The sequence below is a fragment of the Rousettus aegyptiacus genome, unplaced genomic scaffold, assembly GCF_014176215.1.
Source record: "Rousettus aegyptiacus isolate mRouAeg1 unplaced genomic scaffold, mRouAeg1.p scaffold_m13_p_2, whole genome shotgun sequence".
Classification (NCBI taxonomy): domain Eukaryota; kingdom Metazoa; phylum Chordata; class Mammalia; order Chiroptera; family Pteropodidae; genus Rousettus; species Rousettus aegyptiacus.
Window position 1 is genome coordinate 39,501,622 of NW_023416295.1, and position 15,942 is coordinate 39,517,563.

The 15,942-nt window shown below is 34.7% G+C and overlaps 1 protein-coding gene across 5 annotated transcripts in view; it reads right to left on the reverse strand.

The window, feature by feature from the left end:
- DNAJC10 (DnaJ heat shock protein family (Hsp40) member C10) overlaps positions 1-10,904 on the reverse strand; it is a 40,728-nt gene extending 29,824 nt beyond the window's left edge. For 2 of the 5 annotated variants that reach the window (XM_036236605.1, XM_016149783.2), the window contains exons 1-7: positions 9,842-10,135; positions 8,568-8,906; positions 7,050-7,212; positions 5,328-5,378; positions 1,846-1,928; positions 1,510-1,641; positions 654-747 (exon numbers count right to left, since the gene is read on the reverse strand). In XM_036236605.1, the coding sequence (XP_036092498.1) occupies positions 654-747; positions 1,510-1,641; positions 1,846-1,928; positions 5,328-5,378; positions 7,050-7,212; positions 8,568-8,783 (739 nt within the window). In that variant the 5' untranslated portion in view covers positions 8,784-8,906; positions 9,842-10,135. Of the gene's footprint in view, positions 1-653; positions 748-1,509; positions 1,642-1,845; positions 1,929-5,327; positions 5,379-7,049; positions 7,213-8,567; positions 8,907-9,841; positions 10,136-10,418; positions 10,639-10,845 lie in introns of those variants that run through there. The other 3 variants (XM_036236604.1, XM_016149782.2, XM_016149781.2) reach the window with 3 other exon arrangements.
- Between the last annotated feature and the right edge of the window lie 5,038 nt (positions 10,905-15,942).

Here is a 15,942-nt window from a genome sequence, read left to right on the forward strand (position 1 = left end):
CCCCACCTGAGCAGCTTCCCTAAACTTACTTCTAGCATTAGTTACTACATTTAATTTTAGTGGTTTACAATGTCTTCCTCACTAAAATGATGAGGTCCTTGAAGGCAGGGATAATGTATTTTATTACTGTAGCCCTAGTATTTAACATAGCTTTAGAGATATAACTGGTATTCAATGGAAGATATGAGCATCTCTTTGATGTGAATATTAGTCATTTCATAGGTAGTTTAGAGTAGTTAAACAACCTACTTATAGTTACTAGCTGCATTAAAAGCCTAAGATTAGAAGAGTTTAAATTTTAAAATGAAACTGGATAGGCATGAATTCAATGCTGGATACAGTATACTTATGAAAGCAATAAAACGCTTTGTTTACTAAACATTTAGTTGTACTCTGAGAGTTACCTTTTCATCTAGTCTCATCTCATATCCATTCCCTACTTCCTAACTGTTTTAATTTCTGTATATAATTCATTTAAATGCCTACTATTTCGTAAAGGTCAGAATAAGTAACACAATTCCCATCCTAAAAAGCATGAAAATATTTAAAAATTTTAATATTATGACCAATATATTAATGTTGCCACTGAAAAACTTAAAATACCAATTTCAAAGTATCCTTGAAAATCAAGCAAATTAAGAAAATAAAATTACCTGTCCATAATTCTGTCACTGTACTTTTAACATGTTGCATGGCGAAATTCACTAAACTTTCCTTTGATCTGTCACCATGGTACTTCACTGCAGCCTTTTTTTTTTTTTAATAAAAAAGAGAAACATCTTTTACTTTTTTAAAAAAACACTAAATACGAAATACTTTAAATTCTACATTATTTTGAATAACACAGATCTCTTTCAATGTACAGTTTATTTCCGAATAATATGCTGAGAATCTTGATTATACAGATTTCATGGAAGGCATTTTAATAATTTTTATAATAATTTTAGTTTCAGTTTTATCACTTAAAACTGAAAAAAAAGGATATCAGAACTTTATAATCAATGAGATGATACCTGTAAAATACTTTGAAAACTATAGAATATGAAAATTGGTTACATTATGTTAAGATGGAAACTGTGGAAAAAATTTAATTTTGAAATAGAGCAAATATACTTGACCCTTGAATGATGTGCTTCATTTGAACCATGCAGTTCCACTGTTACTAGGATTTTTTCAACTGTCTGCAGTTCAAACCCGTGTTGTTGAAGGGCCAACTAGAGGTTGGAAATCCATGTATACAGAAGGCCACGAGTTATATGTATTTTTTTAACTGCACAGGCAGTTGGAACCCTAACCCCCATGTTATTTATTATTCAAAGGTTGACTATAATGGCATCTAAAATTATTCATAATATAATCCAAAATGTTATTACTAGAGCCCAGTTAGATGGCACCAAAGTAAGACTTAAAACTCGAAACATTCTACAAATGCACATAGTGTTTTCTCTAGTATTTTCCATGTTAAAAAATTCCACAAATATAATAAAAAATGGTAACTTTATCCCTTACCATTCCAGACCTAAAAATAAAGAGGCTGGGATAACTGTTGACTCCTTTCATTCGGCAAAGCATTCTATCATCACCACAGTTAACAGCTCCAATTCGAAGTAATCCATCTACTTCTTTAGCAAAGTCTCTCCACTGAGAAAAAAAGAAAATAATATCATTTTTCTTCCCTTGAATACACTTCAAGCCATAAATTCTTAAATGAGAATATTTTTAGCAAATAAAACCATATGTGAAATTACATAAGTTACAACTGCTATCAACAGAAAAAAATCCTAATTTATTAAACAGAATTCAAAATAACAAAACTGCATTAAACAGGATATAAAACATACATACGGTGGGAGCTAAGTCATGGCAGTGTGAGCATCCTGGGGAGTAAAAGTTCACAAACCACAGTTCTCCAGAATTAACAGCAGCATCTAAAAGTACATGAAAACAATCAAATTATTTACTAAAGGTTTATGCATATTTTCATTAAAACGTTTTTGAGATCAGAATGAAAAGAAATTACACATCTTCAATACTTGATCATTTTCTTTACAATTTTTTCTATAAGAAAACATTATTTTAACTGCCAAACTAATTAATACCTTTAAAAAAAAACTCTCCTAAGCCCATACACAAATAAGCAACAGCCTGGAACTGCTTGCTACATGTAAAAATAAGCTGTAAAGAGAGAGAATGCAATAGCCAAACCTCATATAAGAGTTTGTGTGGATGGGAGAAATGAATAAAGAAATAGTTAGACTGAGATTTAAGCTCTTTTACTATCTGCTGCATAGGTTAAACATGTGGTCAATCAATTCTAACAGCTACTTCAAATTCTGAAAGAATGAAATAAGAGATCTACGACACAGTTAAGGATCCTGGGGATTAAACTTAATCTTTGCCCTTAGTAAGACATTTGCCTTGTAAAACTGTTATTTGAAAATATTAGATTTAAGGTTTTTAAGAATTCAAAACAAACATGTATTTGCTAAAATAACAGATTTGAACACCACAAAGTGTCTAGACAACAATACATCATACATTATCATAATCTATAAGATGACCTGAAGCAAATCAACAAAATTCATACATTTAAAAATTTTAATATTGTAAAGATGTGCTCTATCATTTAAGATAAAAAGGTGAAGACAATTTGCTTTTGGTTAAAGAGTTTCCACATAATTCCTATCAAAATCAGTTATTAATTTTTAAATAAAATTTTCTTGTTATGGTACATTATAGTAAGACATCAAAACATGATATTCTAAATATGTATAACTGATTTAGATTAGTTAGTAACATGTGCAAGACTCATTGTTTACCTACATTTCAATTACAAGACACACAAATCTAAAGGAATAACAATTAACCCATATATTACAAGGTATATAATTTAAGACTGTATCAGCTGTTTTTTGGCAATGTTTAGGAAGTGTGACAGACTATTTAGTTGGTCAAAATATTTGTCATGTTGACTTAAACCACCAACTAGTACCAACTTAAGTAAAATCTCAATAGACTTAGTGTAAACTTTAATAGAAATGGGATATTTCATTAGCTATAAAAATGAGATGGTTATTTACATGTAAAAAAAACAATAATTAGACAAGGTTTTAATTACTGTTCATAAGTCTTAAATAAAAACACGATGCACAACAAATTTGATACAAAACCTTGTTTGCAGTAAAAATATCTTCTATATTGGTGCTTTGTTTTCATAAAGCACTTCTAACTTTGCCCAGTCCCCACTATTATTGAATAAGGTTAAAAATGTTAATATTATGTTATCAAAGCTCAATGGGATGTTTTTGCATAATCCAATGACCCAGAAGAGAACAAATACATTTCCAAATGCAATTTTTTGGCTTCTAAACTACACAACTACAGATGATGTCTATACAACTATAGCTAATAGCTTATTAGCCTAGGAAAATGTTAAAAAATGCAGAAGTACTTTGAGTTCCTCTTTAACTGCTCGAGCTTGTCTTCAAAAGGATGCTTGTATTGTGTGGGTACTATTCACTACGATTAGTATAAGTGCAAGATGTTCTCTGTTTTTGCAGATATTATCTAGAACTGGTTTATAATGACTGATAGTACTTTTCTATGACATAGAAAATAATTTGCATCATGTTTAACAGAGAGTCTAAGAACATTAAAAAACTTTTTTCATTCAGTTATAAAGTTCGGTATATTAGTTTCAGAAGTACAGCATAATGATTAGACATTCATATAACTTACAAAGTGACCCCCCCCAATAAGTTGCTAAGTATTGTACCCATGTGACACCACGTACAGTTATTACAATATTATTGACTATGATCCCCTAAGCTGTACTTTACCTCTCTGTGACTATTTTATAACTGCCAATTTGTACTTCTTAAACCCTTCACATTTTTCTAATCCCCCTTCCATATGGCATCACTTTTAACTCTGTATCTGTTTGTGTTTTGTTTTACTGTTTTTTAGATTCCACATATAGTGAAATCCCATGGTATTTGTCTCTTCTTGACATATTTCACTTAATGCAATACCCTCTAAGTCGCAAATGGAAAGATTTCATTGAATATATGTACATCTTCTCTATCCATATTTTGATTGGCGTGCTTAATCTATTTACATTTAAAGTAATCGACAGGTTTGTAGTCACTGCCAATTTACTGTTTTCTCATTTTTTTTTGTACTTCTCTGTTCCTTTCTTATTGTCTTGCTCTCTTTAGTATGTTGATGACTTTCTGTAGTATTGTGTTTGGGTTCTTTTCTCTTTATTTCTTGTATATCTCTTGTAGCTTTTTGGTTTGTGGTTGCCATTTTCTTAGCAGTTTATTTTAAGTTGATGGTTGCTTAAGTCTGAACACATTCTAAAATTGCTACCATTTCTACTCACTCCTTCCGCATTTATGTTTTTGTTATTTTTCACTATTTCTGCATGTGCAAGAACCTAATCTAATAGTTTTCTAAAAGGCGGTGGAAAATGCAGAACTGTATTTTATATCCAATTTCATACAAATCACAGATCAAATTAAATATGCTTACACAATAACCACATACCCACCTACCTAAAATTCTGAAATCCAAAAGCTCAGAGACTGAAAATATTTTTGTAAGTTTGCAGCCAGCTTACCTGGCATGTAAGCCTGTCCTGAACTGATATGGGGCTATGTAATATTTTTACTTCTTTTAATTAGTATGCATATTTACATATTTTGCTGCAGAAATATTAATTTTTAAAAATAGCCTGCTACCCCACAAAAATAAAGCTAAAAACTTTATTTTTTATCAGTGCTGATATTTTTATTTTGTTCTCATCCAGCTTTTATCTTTTATACATATATGTGTATACCTTTTATATGGTTTGTATTATATTGCATATACAATGTATTGATTTTTCTCCCACCTAACCTACTCTTAAATGTAAAAACTTTTTAATAATGCGAAATAGTCACATAGAAAAAGGAATACAGTTCGTTTTAATTTCATATGTGTCAGTAATACACAAACACACACATGCATAGAATGTTGAAGATGTTGCTTAGCCCTTCTAAGACTTCATTTTCTCATCTGCAAAATGTGAGAGATAATTGTAGCTACTGCACAGGAAAGTCATAAAAGTTCATTAAAACAAAGTAAAGTTGATGATGATATTAAAAGAAACTATGTGAAAACTTAATTACGGTTACACAACATTCTTTAATATACAATATATACCATGTAGCCTTGCAAAAAAAAACAAAAAAAATTCTAAATTTTAAGTATATTTGTTTTAAGAGTTTTAGATAAGAAATTGTCTTAGCAATTAGTTTTAAAAAATTGTATGCCCACAAACTTACCAAATTCTCGTCTATCCAATGTTATGATTTCAGGATCATCATCATAAATACCTAATTTTAAAAGTATATAAATTATAAAATTAAAACATCATAAAATATTACCACATAAAAATAAGTTACTTATTCCAGTTTTAGTTATCAAAAATCAGTTTAATATACTAAATCTCAGTTGAAAAATAAGCAACAAACTAAGAAAAACCTGAGTAAATAAACCCTTGGTGATACATTTACATACTGATCAAAGATATTAATCTTCTGATATTGACTGTCATAGGTGTGTGTTTGTGGGGTTCCTAATATTCACATTATTTCATCTCCACAGAAAATTTCTACTATTTTTAAGCTTTTTATTTTGAAAGAATTATAGACTTACAGGAAGTTGTAAAAATCGTACAGACTCCCACATACCTTTTACCCAGTTTCCCCTAATGGTGACATGTTACAGTTTTAGTACAATATCCAAACCAGGAAATTGGCACGGTTACATTACTGTTAACTATACTACAGACCTCATTCACTTCTCTATGTTTTCAGTAAGTGGTATTATTTTAAGTTATTTTCTATGACTAAAAGTCTTAGAATATTTGTAGAGGTAGAGATAAACTTATTAAGTAAAAATTGTATTTACCATAATAATTAAAACCAATGTGAAACAAATACTCATTACTATATAAAATATACAAATATATTGGTGATGGATATAGATAAGGGGTTAGCAAACTTTTTCTGTAAATGCCAGTTAGTAAATATTTCCAGCTTTGTGGGACATATGGTTTCTGTCACGACTACTTAACTCTGCCCCTGAAATGTGAAAGAAGCCACAGAGACTGTATGTAAATAAATGAACATAACTGTATGGGCATTCCTCAGAGACATTGTGGGTTTGGTTTCAGATCACTGCAAAAAAACCGGTATCATAATAAAGTAAGCTGTAATCTTTTTGTGGGTGGAGAGTCTTGCCTCCAATTTGTAAAACGACAACAACAACAACATCTGTGAAGCGCAGTAAAATGAAGTATGCCTGTACTTAATAAAACTTTATTTACGAAAACAGGTGGCAGGCCAGATTTAGCCTGTGCTGATATCTGATATATCAAGCTGTAGTGAATACAATTGAAAATACTATTTTGAAAAGAAAGTCAGTCTTGAGAAACAAATACTTCAGCTATAAATTAAATATTGTCTAATAGAACTCCAGTTGTTAGCTTGCATTTGAGGTTAATTAATGACAAAAGAAATATTGGGTACTTGAACCCTTTTTGCCTTGATACCTGTTCACTTTCCCCCTCCCTTGATTTAACTTGTTTACTCCTGCTCTTGCCTCATTTCCTTTTCCTGTCAACACCTTAAACCATTATTAAGGATGGCATGTCTACTGAAGTGACCACTATTAAACATAAAAGATTAAACTTTTCTTGGAAAACATGATGCTCTAAATATATTGAAAGGCTTCAATATCTAACTTCTAATGCAATATTTTGGAAACAGCAATCCTTATTTTAAAAGTATTTAACAAGATTATGACCAAAATACCTTCACAGATGTGCAGATAATATCTACACACCATCTAACTTTCCTTTTGAATTCCACTCCCATGTTACATTAGAAAGAGTCGAGGTGATACATATTAACTACATAAGCTAAGTGGCGAAACAAAATTAATTTTCTAAATTTACCCAAATAAAAAACAAAAATTTCATAAGAAATATCATATCATCTTACCAAAATCATAACGATAATAATTCCAGCTTTCATACTGGCCTCCTTGATTATCTTCAAGTCCCTTTTCTCCATATTTGTCATACTTTTTCCGTAGATCTTCATCTTTGAGTACTTCATATGCTCTATTTATTTTTAAAAAATCACTATGTGCATTTGGGTTATTCTATTAAAAAATATTAGATATAACATTTGTTTCAGATACTCAATCAAGTCTCTCCGGAACCTATATGTATATTTAATTTAATTCTGAGATTTCTGGGAGAATAGCTATCGAGATAAGGAGTAGTAGTACAATATTAAGTATGTTATCATGGGCTGAAATAAAATGGTTTTTAAAAAACTACAATCTCAAAAAAAAATAAGTAACAGAAATGGGAACTGATGACCAAAAAGGATGATAGATGTGGTCATACAATAAGTCATTCCTTCTAAGAAATGCAACTGAGAAAATACTAATAACCCTTGGAAACCCTTAATAGTGTTAAGTACTATTTGTTACCCGTAAAACAATTACAAATAAATTTGTAGGTCATTTTTCTACTTGAGGCAAAATTAACAATCCATCAGGTAATTAAATAAGAACCACTATCAGAGTAACAACTTAAAACTGGATTAGGAATATTTCTTATTTGTTACTGTTTCAAAGAGTTGGTTTTTGAAGAATGCTTTCATCTACTTAGTTGTAGAAAGTCCACCATCTTTCACATGGAAACTTAAAAAATATCACATTCTGAAATTTTAAAGGAAAACAAAAAAACCCTAAAAACAATAGAATGTAGATTTCAGGGAAAGACAACCAACTGAGAGTTTTAGAAAAATACTGACCACTCAGCTTTAAGCAATCAAAATAAAATAATCCTATTTTAAAAATTCTATCTAGAAAATAGAGAATTATAACAACCATATCTTTCTCCTTGATGAGTGTCAGAATTCAATTAAGAATTAAATTATAAAAATACCATAAGAATGAACAAATTAAATTTTGAAAGATTACATTATTGGATAATCAAATATTTATGATTGGAACTAACTGGATTTGGCTGCTCTCAAGTTTTATTTATAAAACTTCTTGACTTTGGTCATATAGACATGTGTGGAAGAAAACAGTGAAAGTTGAAGCATGCTATTATTAGCATGCTATTATTGTCATTTTTAGCAAGATGTACTCTAAGTTCTAAGGAAATCATTTTGTTACTGTTCTAAATACTTGATCTCAAACTACTTTACTAAGAAAACTACTTCACAGACATTCTTGTCTGCTTTAGGATTAACACCTGGAATAGAACTGCAGGAAATTAATTTTCAAGTGAAGAGGGAATTGTATTTTTGCTACTGACCAATCATGCTGTTCTAAACAAGAACATTTTGCAGCTTCTGTTTTTAATACAGAAACTGAATTACGTTTTTTGATATGTGATTGCTCTTAAGCATTTCGACCACTTAAAAGTAATTTAAATAGATATCAAAAGTTACTAAAATACCTTAATCAGATAGGTTTAAAAAGAAATTTTTACCTACCGGGTTTTTATCAGGATGAAGCTTCAGTGCCAATTTCTTAAAAGCTTGTCTAATTTCTCTACTGCTTGCAGTTTTGGCTACTCCAAGTAAACTGTAAAAATCCTGATCTGTGCCCACTAAAATGGCCATATACACTATTAGAAAACAGAGAATGACCCTTTTCAAGTCTCTGACATAGTCATCTCTATTTGACCAGGCTCCCATTCTTCTTCTCATACAGGTTCTGATTTAAGTACACATTAAGATACACTGTTGGTTCCAGTTGATGTAATATGCAAGCATGAGAACTTCTGTCCACATCACTCCAAGGGTGACTCAAATTTTCTCCCAAACGTTAGTCTAAAGAGAGGAAACCAGGTAGTTAAAATACATTTCAAAACAAAACAAAACAAAACAAAAAACAACCCAAGCCCACAATAACACTTTAAATAACATGGTCAGCAATACAATCTCCATTAAATAGCAAATCAGGGTGAGTGCCCCAGGTGCTATTCTTTGGAGGTCTCTTTCATTGCTTCCACAACCAAGTATCCAGATCTGTGAAATCATTCAAGAGAGCACGTAAAAGATAGTGTGTGGTTGTAGCTAGGTAGAACACTTTAAAAACAAATTCAGGTTCGCTCTGATCAACACCAAAACACAAGTGTGTGTGTGTGTGTGTGGGGGGGGGGGGTGGTTCGACAAGGACTACTACACCTGTTTCTTTCCTTTTCCTACCCAGCTTTAAGTATTATCCTTTTTCCAACTGCTTCCTTTTTGGCTACTTCTTCACCTTTTTAAAGGCTATCCAGTTACCATTTTAATCAGATTTCACTTGTAGGAAAGAAATATCCTTTAGGAGGGACTAAAAGGAAACACAAGGTTGTTCCAAAGGGTATTTTTCATATAACCCTTCCAAAAATGGCAGTGAATTTATATTGTTGTAATAGACAACTTACATATTAGGCCGTTTTCTCCCCGAGTTTTCTCAAAAGGTGCTTATGTTACATATAGAGACTATATCATAAAAATAGAATAACAACTGCAAGTTAAAGTGTAATTTTATTGTAAAATTTACGTTTGGTATATATCAAAGTTGAAAAAGAAAAAAGAAGGGAATCAGTTATTTAGACATACCTGTGTGGGGGAAAAATAAACTCCACTTTATCAAATTATATTTAAACTTGTATACTTTCCAAAGAGCTCAGTGTTTTGAAAAATCTACCTTTCCTATCATCCTGTTTCTGTTCTCATTTAATCTTAAATGTCTATTTAAATTTTTTTTTTCTCCTTACCTGTGGTCTTTGGCTCATTTCTAATCCCTCTTTTTCATGCCACGAACAAAACAATTAAAAAAAAAAAAAAACCTTTGCAAAATATAGCAATGGACATTAACAAATATCCAAACTAGAAAACACTTATTAGGGAAAAACAGAGAACATATTCTTAAACATCACTTTGGGACAAGAGGTGTTTTCTGCCTAGTAGTTGTTCTCAGCATGGGTAACTGCCTCGCCCTGTGCCGAGCTGCGGAGACAGGTGGAAGCTGCAGGTAAATACAATGCGAACGCCTTCTTGCAGCCATCGTTCTAGAATGGAACGCGGGGAGAGGGGAAAGATGGTGTGTGAAGTCTGCGGCCGGAAAAGGCGGAAAGGAGCCCGAATAACTGAGGCTAAAGTGAGAAACTGGAGCAAGAAGCGAGAGACCGCTAGCCGGAGGAAGGGTGGTATAGGACAGGTAATGGGAAGGCGGGACGGGAGAACACGACCGCCGAGAGAAGAGGGCAAGTTCAGGCGCACAGTAGTTGGGCTCTCCCTTCCCGGAGGGCCCAGGACGCCGCCGGCTCCATCGGAGCCCCGGCCCATGCCCACCTCGGTGTCGCGAGGTCGCCTCCTGCAGCTACTCTCCCATCTTCAAACCCCGGCGGTGCACCTTACCCGGCCGAGCGCAAGCTGTGCGGGAGAGAAACACGCACTCGCCTACCGCCCGGCCGCCACGCTCGGGATGGGGAAGGAAGAGCCGCACCGGCCGCAGAACGCGCGGCCACCTCCGGTCGGCTGCTCGCCCACCGGTCTCCGCGGCGAGGCGGGGCGGGGCCTGGCGCGGGGCACTGTGGGAAAGGCGTGGACGGTGCGGCCTGCGAGAACCCGCCGCGGGCTTGGCGGGCGCGGCCGCAGCGGGGTGGGGAGGGCGGTGTAGGTTTAGGTTGACGTGGCCGTCCGCGTGGAATCCGAATCCGGTTCCAACCCGGAGCTAAGGGGCGAGCTGTAACCGCAAGATCCGCGCCCCCGTACTTACGGGCTTGGCTCTTGCCGCGGGCCGGACGCAGGACAGCGAAGCCCGCCCCTTCCTGCTCCCGTTGCTATGGTGACGGGGAAACCCTAGGGCGAGTTTAGGCGTGCGATTTTCCTGTGACCCTGTTCATAAAGGGAAGTCGCCGCTATAGAAAATTTCTCTGGTTGGTGGGTGCAGTGAGGCCGAAAGGAGAAATTTTACGAAAAAAGGAAAACTTGACTGAAGTGACGCTATTTCAGTGTCAGACTAGAGAGTTGCAGAGGTAGTACTTTTCCCGCTTGAACCGTGATTCCAGCCATTTCTACAAGAAGCTCTGGTTCTTTGGGAGAATGATATTTAGATAGCAAGATCTAGGCGATAGGCATGCTCTATGCTTTTGTTACTTCCCAGCCTTCTCATTGGGCAGAGATAGGGAATATATGCGCGCGCGCACACACATGTTCACATTTACACATATATAAAACTATGATTTCACACCAAAACTTCCAGTTCCAACACAGTGCGACAGGAATCATTCATTTTGGTTTACTCTCTTTTACTTGTGTAACTCCTTTCCCTTACAATGAGAAACCTGGTTCCCATTATCCTTGATGTATATGTACTTAACTTTCAATTGCCCCACATGTAACCAACCTCTCGTTGCTATGCAGTTGACTTCATCGTACGTGGGTTCCCACGCTTTTGTACTGGGCTGCTCTCCTGAGCAGATCCTCCACTCACTTTACTCAGGTTCCAACCTATGCCAGGCTGCCCTCCCATGAGGACACACCATGAAAGGGCTCCAAAATGCAATCGCCCTTCCATCCCAATATGGACACACTCTTCACTTTGGCTGGGCTCTGACACTGCCAGCTCCACCTAATGGCTTTTGGTCTGAATTATTCAGGACAGGAAAGGCCTATTTTTTAATAACCTTTTAAGATATAGTATGAAGGGTGTATGGTAGGAGAGCAATAGTAAATATAGGAAAACTGACTAGGAGGCTATTGCAATGACCCAGGTGATACATGATGCTGGCTTGGACTAGGGTGGAGTTAGTTCAGATGTAAAGAAATGAACAGATTCAAGAAAAAAAGTAGGAGGTAGTATACATAGGATTTGGTAATGAATTGGTTATGGTAGGGAAGAGAAAGATTTGAAGTCACATCTCTACTTCAGATAATTGACATTAGGGGTGTCCACTTGCTTCGGTGAAACCAAAGCCTTGCCAGTCTCAGTATAATAAATCAAAACTTGATACAACAGATCCATTTTATATGCATAAGATATTTTAGAACAGGGGACCGTTTTGTTTCATTTGTAATTCCGTCTGAGGAACTGATATTCATCTTTCAAGAACTAGTTCACATTTCTTCTGAAAAATAATTTTCTGTGAGTCATTCAAGCATATTTGATCATTATGTCTTTTATTATTGCATTTATTATATATTATTGTAATTATATTTCATTGGTTGGTCTACTATAATGAATTCTTTGAGACCAGGAATCAGATTTTTTTTCCTCAGTGCCTAGCTAGAGTAGTGCTTGGCATCTAGTCAATTCATGCATTATGATGGAATAAAGAATCAATATTTATTATGTGCAAACAGGAAAGAATGGACCTTTGTTCTTAAAGTCCTTATTGTCTGGCCTGGAGGGGAGTGACATGAAGAACACATGTAGAAATATATAATAATATAATATAATGTCGAATGAGTGATTAAACAATATGTTCCATAGAGGACATTGAGAGGACATTATGAATGTTTCTAAATAAAAAAGAATCCTTTAATGAACTCGGAATTTTAGAATTAGGTAGAATCTTTGAAATTGTGAAGTTAATTTCTTAAAATCATAGGGGAAGAAACCGAAGGTTGATGAGTGACTTGCCCAAAGACACTCAAATGTAAATGGTCGAAGTGGGAATATAACCTGTTTTCCGTTTTCTTAGCCAGTGTGAAATGATAATGGTAATCATAGTAACTAAAACTCACATATGCTTTATATTCCAAGGCACTATATCAAGCACTTTACTTATATCAACATATCTAATTGTCACAACTCTAAGTAAGTGCTATTATGTCAATCTTACAGATGAGGTAACTGAAGCTAAGAGAGGTTAAGCTACAAGCTCAACCTTGCACAGTCAGCAATGGTAGAGTTTGATGGCATTTATTTAATTTAAGTGAAGTGTTATTTTATAGATTTTAAAAATAATAATAATAATCTATCACAAGTGCTTGATTTTGGGGGTAAATTATAATACTTTATTAGATCAGACCTAACTTGTTAAGACAAATTGGTTGATGTCTTAAAATTGCCTATAGTATCTACTAATAGAATTGATATTCAATGTACGTGTCGAATTCAGTTGAATTTGCAATTGTTTATACTTCTATAAGAATTGTAATTTTATATTTTCATCTCCAATAAACAGGTCTACCTTTAGCTGTAACTGACATTTCTTTTGTGCTTATTTCTTTACATCACAATTGATACTACAGTTTTATTAAAAATGTTATGTGGTAATTAAATTAACGAAAGTCAAAATCAGACATAGAAATATATACACATAAATACATATGTATATATACACACATATATATGTCTATATTTTTGTATACATTGGTTTTTCTTGGCACTAATTCCTAACTAAATACTCACTAAATTGAATTGAAAGCAAACAAAAATCAAAGATGGGTTGACAGTCCTAGTTAAATATTTTCTCTTTCTATTTTGCCTGACAAATAACAGACCAGGAGATCAGATTATAAATTGATAAAATGTGCCTGCAAGCCTACCCACATCTAAAATCTTTAGAGATGATAGAAAAGTTTATTCTTTTAAAAAATAAATCCACATCAATTTTGCTGAGCAAATGTCCTCAATGGACCAGGAATTTTGAGGAATCCCTGAAATGTGGAAGACAAAATGTTGAATTGATAGGAGAAATCACTGAGCAAAGCACAAAGATGAAGAATGCAACAAAATGTGAAAATAGCTCTGGATGTTTTTAAGGAAAGAAGAGAATTACAAGGGAATGAGAAAATTGGAGATGTTGGTTGGTTGAGGAACTGTATATAGTGTAGTCCCTGTGTTAGGTATCCCCAAAATTATCCTCAGATTTGATAATTCACCAGAATGACCCAGTAGGCTAAGAATGTAATTATACTCATGGCTAAGATTTATTACAGGGAAATAACACAAAGCAAAATCAGCAAAAGGTAAAAGGTACTTGAGCAGACTCTGGAGGAAATCAGGTGGAAGCTTTTTAAAATCCTCTCCCTACAACTCAACGAAAAAACAAACAGTCCAATTAAAAATTGGGCAGAAAACCCAAACAGATACTTCTCCAAAGAGGAAATACAGATGGCTAACAGACATGAAAAAATGCTCGAGGTCACTAATCATCAGAGAAATGCAAATTAAAAGCACAATGAGATATCACCTCACATCTGTCAGAATGGCTATCATCAATAAATCAAAAAACAGCAAGTATTGGTGATAATTTGGAGAAAAGAGAACCCTCATACATTGTTGGTGGAACTGCAAATTGGTACAGCCGCTATGGAAAACAGTATGGAGTTTCCTCAAAAAATTAAAAATGGATATACCTTTTGACCCAGCAATTGCACTTCTGGGTATTTATGCGAAGTAAACCAAAACAATAATTCATAAAGATCTATGCACTCCAATATTCATGGAAGCACAATTTACAATAGCCAAGATATGGAAGCAACCTAAATGCCCATCAACAGATGATTGGATAAGAAAGATCAATACCACATGATTTCAAACTAGACAAAAACAGACACACAAATATAGTGGATGATTTGGTGACAAACATAGGGAAAGGGGGCTGGGAGGCTGAGAGAATGGGGTGAAGGGTTAAAGAAGTACAAATTAGTACTTGATAGTTGGGCCTGGGGAGCATGGCAGAAGGAATGCAGTTAGCGTTAATATGATGGCTAAGTGGAGGGCCAGAGGAGGGAGAGAAGAATTGGGGGGATCGTTTTATGAACATTAAAGATTTTTAACCAATGTACTGTATACTTGAAACTAATTTAAATAAATAAATAATATATATAAATCCTCTCCCAGTGGAGTCTCACAAGACATACATCTTGTTGCTGGAGTTGTGACAACATGTACAAAGTGTTATATACAAGGACAGCTCATTAGGGACCAAGTGACTAAGGCTTTCATTGGGAACTGGACACGTAGGCATACTCTGCTTAGCAGGCACCAAAATTCTAGACCCCTCACTCCCAAAATAAAGTAGATGTTTAGCACGAATCACATTGTTTTTGGAGTTTAGGCACTGTGAGCCATTCTTATCATTTAAGTAATTTTTTTTTCCTTTGAAATAGCCAAAAGATCAAAAAAAGAGGAAGATTTTACATGAGAGGAAATGGAAGATCTAAATATTACAAAAAGGACTTTAATATGCATATTGAAAATATACAAAGGAATAAAGCAGGGAAAGTTTAGAATAAACTTGTCTGAGACTGATCCCTTGAAGGCTGTCTCCTCAGAAGGGGTTGGGCCTTTTGTTGAGCATGGAAATTAGGTACAGTTGAGCTTTTAAGGACCTCAATACTGGTAGAATTCTGAGGTGATAGATCAAGCTATTGGTCCAAAATCTGTAACCACAAGGCTTAGCTCCAGAACCCTGATCATGACAGAGAGGTGCTAGTGTTTTTCTAATCAAAATCCCTACAATACAAGGGTCAAGATGCTCTTCCAGTCTCATGTTTGGCTTCCAGATGCCTGGCTCCTAGTCCCGGATGTGATAGGCAGTGGAGGATCTCCACACCTATCACTTCATTCCCAGGAGTTTTATGACAGGCCTGGAGTGTTTGATGCCTTGTCATTTGACATTGTTTGCTCAACAATTTGTACAAAAGGTAGGGCATCTGGCCGGCCCAGTGTACCAAAGTACCACAGATCAAAGGCCTACTCCAGAAGTAGGAAAACCCAAATAATGCGTTATGACTAGCTTCAAGGATTGGGATGGATAATTACCAACTGTTTGCAGAAACTAATCCTTTGCAGTCCCACGTTTCTTAAAGCAATACACTTGCTAAGAATGTCAAAACCTGGGGAGATCGCCAATATTCC